The sequence below is a fragment of the Boleophthalmus pectinirostris genome, unplaced genomic scaffold, assembly GCF_026225935.1.
Source record: "Boleophthalmus pectinirostris isolate CB_2022bp ecotype Guang Dong unplaced genomic scaffold, ASM2622593v1 HiC_scaffold_5, whole genome shotgun sequence".
Taxonomy (NCBI): domain Eukaryota; kingdom Metazoa; phylum Chordata; class Actinopteri; order Gobiiformes; family Gobiidae; genus Boleophthalmus; species Boleophthalmus pectinirostris.
In genome coordinates this window covers 11,468,832-11,474,768 of record NW_026571404.1, presented here as the reverse complement: position 1 = coordinate 11,474,768, position 5,937 = coordinate 11,468,832, and the positions used below count along the sequence as shown (strand labels likewise).

At 44.7% G+C, this 5,937-nt stretch overlaps 1 protein-coding gene across 1 annotated transcript; it reads right to left on the bottom strand.

Annotated features, from left to right (window-relative positions):
• Window positions 1-289: 289 nt before the first annotated feature.
• On the bottom strand, window positions 290-3,671 carry zfp36l2 (zinc finger protein 36, C3H type-like 2). The gene is made up of 2 exons (XM_020935721.2): window positions 3,352-3,671; window positions 290-3,191 (listed from the first exon to the last, which is right to left on the bottom strand). Exons 1-2 carry the CDS (start codon window positions 3,439-3,441, stop codon window positions 2,028-2,030), a joined length of 1,254 nt encoding a protein of 417 aa, XP_020791380.1. The 5' UTR covers window positions 3,442-3,671; the 3' UTR covers window positions 290-2,027.
• Between the last annotated feature and the right edge of the window lie 2,266 nt (window positions 3,672-5,937).

Genomic DNA, 5,937 nt, shown 5'->3' with positions numbered 1-5,937 from the left:
TAGTTGGAGGTCATGCTTTAAAATATTTGCAGCAGTAGTTGTATTACTTGTACAAAACAAAGTACTACGCAAAATATGAGAACGTGGGGCAGATATGTTGTTTTATAGCAACTTTTGAAGTATTTTTTCAGCATTACTTTAGGTTTATACTGATATTTTGCATCCAGCTTATTGACTACTATAACTATATTGTGTTTTTTTCAGTAAAGTTAAGTAGAGATATTTAACCAATATGTAGCTCTGAAAACACGTTAGACATAAGGATAATAAGAAACTATAAGAATAAAGGTATTTTCAAAATGTCTTTTATTGGGAGAACTACAAAAATGTACAGTACAAAGTTAACAGTCTCACACTCAATTTGTAGTGAACTGACTCCCCAAAAATATCACAACTCTCTTGTTTGTCCGTTTGTGTTACATTCAAAAAGCTTTACTTCTGATAAAGTAGTCAAAAGTACATAGTGCGCATCCCCCTGTACCTACTATGTACAACCAAATGTGTTAAACCACGTCCCTCGCCAGCGAAAACTCTCCAATAACTAGATTCAACAAAAAAAGAAAGAAATAATAATAATAATATAAGGAATGGGGGTTTAGAAGAAGTTATGGTTGTCTTATCAGAGTGGTAACAACCTTGCTCTACATTCAGTTCGACCTGTGTATATAAAAGACGTAGGAAAATACTTTATTTGGTTAATCTTATATAAGGCAAGTTGAGGATGGTGAACCCCATAGGCACTACATCAGAAATACTGGGGGTGCTACATTCTTTAGCACGTGGCTGGAATCACAGTGAGACCTCGTGCAAGCACAGAAATACTTTTTGGTTAATTTAAATTGACTTGGGTTGTTTGACGCTGGTCTAAAACAAAACGAAAGGTTTGGACGGTCTGTACAACCACATTGTTTATACATTCTACAAAAAAAACTAAAGAAAAAAAACGGGAAAAGCCTTCTACACACTGACAGACCTCTGTAGCAAACACGCAAACCTTATTAAACGTAAACAAAACAAAATTAATGAAATAAATATCACATACGTTCTCTTAAATTAAGATTTTTTTTTACTCATTTACAATAAAAATAACCAAGTGAAGTTACAAAAGGAGAAAAAAAAAACAAAATATATATATTACTGTGAAAAGAACATACACTCCACTTTATGCAGATTAATAATGGCGATCATAATTTAAACATAAAAGAATATAGATCTATTGCTTCATCATACTTGATAAATACAGTATGGACACAAATTACCAATGTAGCCTATACTTTTTCACAAGATAATAAATAAGTTAAATAGTCCATAGCCAGTTATGCACCGCTATGTAAATCACTCAAAAAACAGCTAAAAAAATATATATTCAACCATCAGCAGTGATTTCCCCAAACAAACCCAACTCAAGAGTGCTTTTCAACCAAGCAACAAGCTAGACTAAGCCAGCAGCCACTGGGTGGCGCTGGGAGAAGACAGACTGGAATGGAAGTAGAAGCTTTCAGGAGAAGAAAAGAAAAACATGTTACTTTGAGTCAAGGCATTTTCTTGGCAGGATGGAGGAAATCTGACACCGCTTTAGTCTCTTCTTCTTGTCAAGTCATGTTACACATCTAATCCCAGGAAAAGTGTGGCTTGCCTGATAGAGCTGAAGGAGGGGCTGCTCTGAGCCCTTGGGCAAGGCACTGGTGGAATGCCTTCTGTTACTATCTAACTTTAATACAGCTATATTACATACAAGAAACACTAGACTAATGCCAGGTCAAGGACACTTCTAACTGTTCATTGATCCCAGGTGGGGCTCTGCTCTGCCCCCCTCCAGGGAGGTCAGAGCAGGGGCTGCCCCGAGAGCTGCTGCTGGGGACTAATGTCTTGCTCAAAGGCACTTCAGCTGGTGTCTGCCGCTGAAATGTAGCGGAGGGCCCGTGGCCAGGCATTGAACCACTGCGTGATAAGGGCCAGTCTGAGTCCTCCACTCCCCTTTAGGCCATCCGTAATCCGTTTGAAAACAAAAACAACACCAAACAAGTTCAGTCATCAGAAATCGACAGCCTGCTGAAGATTGGCAAACGCCTCCCCGCGTCCAGACTCGGGGACTCGGAGCCGCTGAGGCTCCCGGAAGAGCTTAGGGACCCGCTCGCGTAGCTCTCCCGGTCAGAGAGCGAGTCAGGTGGGCTGGGAGGGGGCTCGAACACCGGGGACTCGTTGAGGCGGCGCAGCGCCTGCAGGTGGCTCATGTTGTAGGAGGGAGGTGGGGAGGGCGGGCACACGCTGCCGGGCATGTTCCCATAGTAGGCACCGCTGGAGCTGTAGCCGCTGGAAGTGTGCACCGCCAGCGGGGCCAGTAAGGCTTTGAGATCCTGGCCGGGGAAGTTGAAAGCGCTGTTAATGCAGGAGCTGGGGGACAGCGCCTCCTCGTAGAAGCTCGAGGCCGAGGAGGACGCACTGTTCTGCGGGGGAGGAGTGCGGGACGTGGGGCTGTCGAGCAGTGGAGACTCGAGCCCGTGGTGAGTGGAGAAGCCGGAGAAGCTCAGGCTGTGGTGAAGCTTTGGTCTGTCCCGCTGCGTAAAGAGCTGCTGGGGAGGCAGCATGTCCCTCTGGCCGTACCCGCAGCGGGGCTCTGTGGGCTGGGCGTTGGCGTTACCCGCGGGAGCAGGTCTCCTCTCGTCCGCGTTGTGGATAAAGTGACAGCGGGGACCGTAGGGGCAGAAACCGATAGTGTGGAAAGTGCGGCACGGCTCTGTTTTGTACTTGGGGTGGCGGGACAGGCTCCTGAGCTCGTGGTAACCGTGGGCAAACTGACATTTCTCCCCATATTTACAGGAGCCGTTCTCCTCAAAGGGCCGGCACAGCTCCGTCTTGTAGCGGGTGGAGTTGATCTGTGAGCCGGCCTTGGGCTGCAGCACGCCCCGCTCTGCGCTCTCACTGAAAGCGCGGTCACGGAACTTGTTCTCCTTGTTCATGAGGGCCGTGGCGCTGCTGTTGCTGCTCGGGGTGTTTTCTTTCAGGCTGCTGTAGGAGCCCAGCGGGTACTTGTTGCCGTTGTTCATTGCCTCCAAGTTGCTGGTCGAGTTTCTGCGGAAAAATCCAGGCGCGAAAGAGCCACCGGAGCCCGCAGTCGTGACTGGCGCTCCCACCGCTTTCTTATCCAGCATGCTGTTAATGTGTAGGGCGTTCATGTTCATGCTTTTGTCCTGTGGAGAGAGGAGAGACATGAGCGAGCTGCAGACATCACGTTATAACCCACTTCACAACTAAACCAACTCTAAGTTTAGACCACTTGTTGCCCCAGATAAAATACTAACTTTACGCAAACCCCAGACCCCTCCAGTGACTTCTTGCACTAATTCTTACCTTGTAAAGCATGTCCATGTCGTAGAAAGCTGACAAGACAGTCGCAGACATCTCTTTTCCCCAAATTTGCTGCCGCACTCCCTCTTTCATGGAGAACCGAGCAGTTGTTTACGCAAAGACGCCTTTGTGCCACGACTGGTTTTGTTTGAAGGCGAAAGTCTCTTGGAAAAGTTGCTCCCCGAAAGTTAGAGTAAATCCGAAGTTAGGTAATGAGAAGGGGGGCTGGAGTTGTGTTGTGGTCGCTTGTGTATGTCCTCCCCTGTAGAAGCGCTGGGCTGCGTGCTTCAATGTGAACCAAGACCGTGAGCTCTGTATTTAACTCAGAGCTGCACGGCCGGGGAGGGGCTTACCAGAGTCGGCACAAACTTCAGCAAGAGCCGCCTCCTGCGCTTTGGAAAAAAACAACTTCCATTCACCGGTTGGATGTCTGCGCTCCAACACCACGCCTTGAAATTCTAGCCCTGCTCCCCCTTCTCCCCCATCGCTCCCCCCGCAATCCTTCACACAGCACTCCGAGCTCCTTTTTTCTACTTTTAATCACACAACCCATTTTGTGGAAGTTGGTTTTGCTTCTTGGGTTGGCTCTCGCTGAGAAAGAATGTACGGGAAGTCTAGCTGAAATTTTAGCGCACACTGCACTCACTTCAATCTTGTGTTTACTTGTTGTACACAACTTTTTGGATAACAATTTTGTACCCATTTTTGACGTATCTTAAACAATAAAGAGGTTCATTAAGCTAAAATGTATTATGTAACTGCAGTGTTGAAGTCTTATCAGTCAAATGGTTCATTCATTCACAGCAATGTGAGGTTAAAAGGAACATTACGCACAAACTTTACGCGCGTAAAAGTGACCAACTCTTCATTTAGACGCTTTATTTTTGCTATTATACAATCTACACAAGCAAAAACACCACCATTTGTTAAAACAGAAGCACAAAGCAATCATGGGATAGCGTGTAATGTAGTGCTGTGGTTGAATTTGTCCAGGCCAAAGGGTTAAGTGCACAAAAACACTTGTCTTCTCCAACAAACGCCTGTCTTTTAAAAGCATGCAGAAGTAGGGACCTTCCAATGACAAGGCCACCCCAGCCGTGTGTGTGTCCAGCGGGCGAGCGAGCCAAGCGGGCAGCCTCATACCTCCCTCCCCCTCTCCCCCTCTGGTCTGTGGAAGCTGACACATGTATTTGTAATGGAAGGAAACGCTGCGCTCCCCCACCCCTCTGCTTCTCCCAGTGGACCGGGTGAGACCGCAAATATGAGCGGCTAAGAGTGCACTAGCTTCAATTTTTAGACATCTACTCGTTGCATAATCCACACCAACGAGCCTATTCCCGTCTACTACGCACACAGAATAGCCACACGGTAAATTTCACACCTTGACCTAATTTTCGCTACGTAAAAGGTTGAGTTTATCGCGCAAAACTTCACGAAACAGGAGTTGTAATCTCGTACCACGACGCAGAAGTTGTCTAGTCACCATGCAGCGACACACTGAACTGATTTAGGCCCTTCCTTTCTTTCAGGCACTCTTTCTCAAACTTGTTTTTCTCAAAGTCAGAGCCCGAGCTGCTGCACTGAAGGAATGTGGCTTTTCTTGTGGTTTTTACGCGGAGCAACAGTGCCCCCTGTGGTTCGAAAAGGGGACTGACGCTCAAAAAAACCAATGCGCCTCCTGCTGTCTGAAAGTGAAAGGAGGATTAAGAGATGCATTAGTGTAATTAGGGATTATTTTATTGTTACAAATCTCTGTTACATAATACAGTGATGGATAGCACCCCATATGCGCAGCTGCATTCACTTTCAGGTAAACAAGAGCTTCGTAGGTAATATTTAAGCACAAACACGAGCACAACACACAATCTAACACACACTTCTGAATTATGTAATGCTGCAACAAATTAATAAACTTTATTTTGACATGTCTTTTATTTATTATTAATGTTAAGTAGTCACTATATTTTTGTTTTTTCTCAAAATAGTGGAATAACCGTTTATAGTAAAAGGTATCAAAGCATGACCCAAAGTCAAAATCAAATATTATAACATACATTTTTAAATAAATCTAATGTTTTTTTGTGTTTTTTTTTTTCTAAGGCATTAAAGGTGCCCTATGTGGACTCCAGGAACAATAGTTATTGCTGGTAATCATTAATCAGGACCTAGAAGAAAGAGATAAAGATAAAGAACTATCTAAGTTTTTTGGAGGAGAGTTCTCTACTTGTCTTGCCTGAAATGCCCCACAGTACGGCATTAAACTGAAATGATCGGACACGATGGACACAAGCATGTGCCAAGATCAGGTCAAGTTACAGGTCAGGTCTGTGGAGTGGCGACCCGGCTCATATTAAGAACTCATGCGTGTTTGTAAATGTCTTTTGAGCAACATTTTTACTTGAATAATTGCAAGTTTGCCTATTTTCTTACTTTGAAACATTGTTGGCAAAGCAAAAAACATTTCTAAGAGGACAAACAGGTGAAGATTTTACCAGAAAAAGTTATATATTGCAACTTTAAACTGTAGTAGTAGTAGAGGTAGTAGTACTAGTAGTAGTAGTAGTTGTTGTTGTTTTATTCAGTCATTTT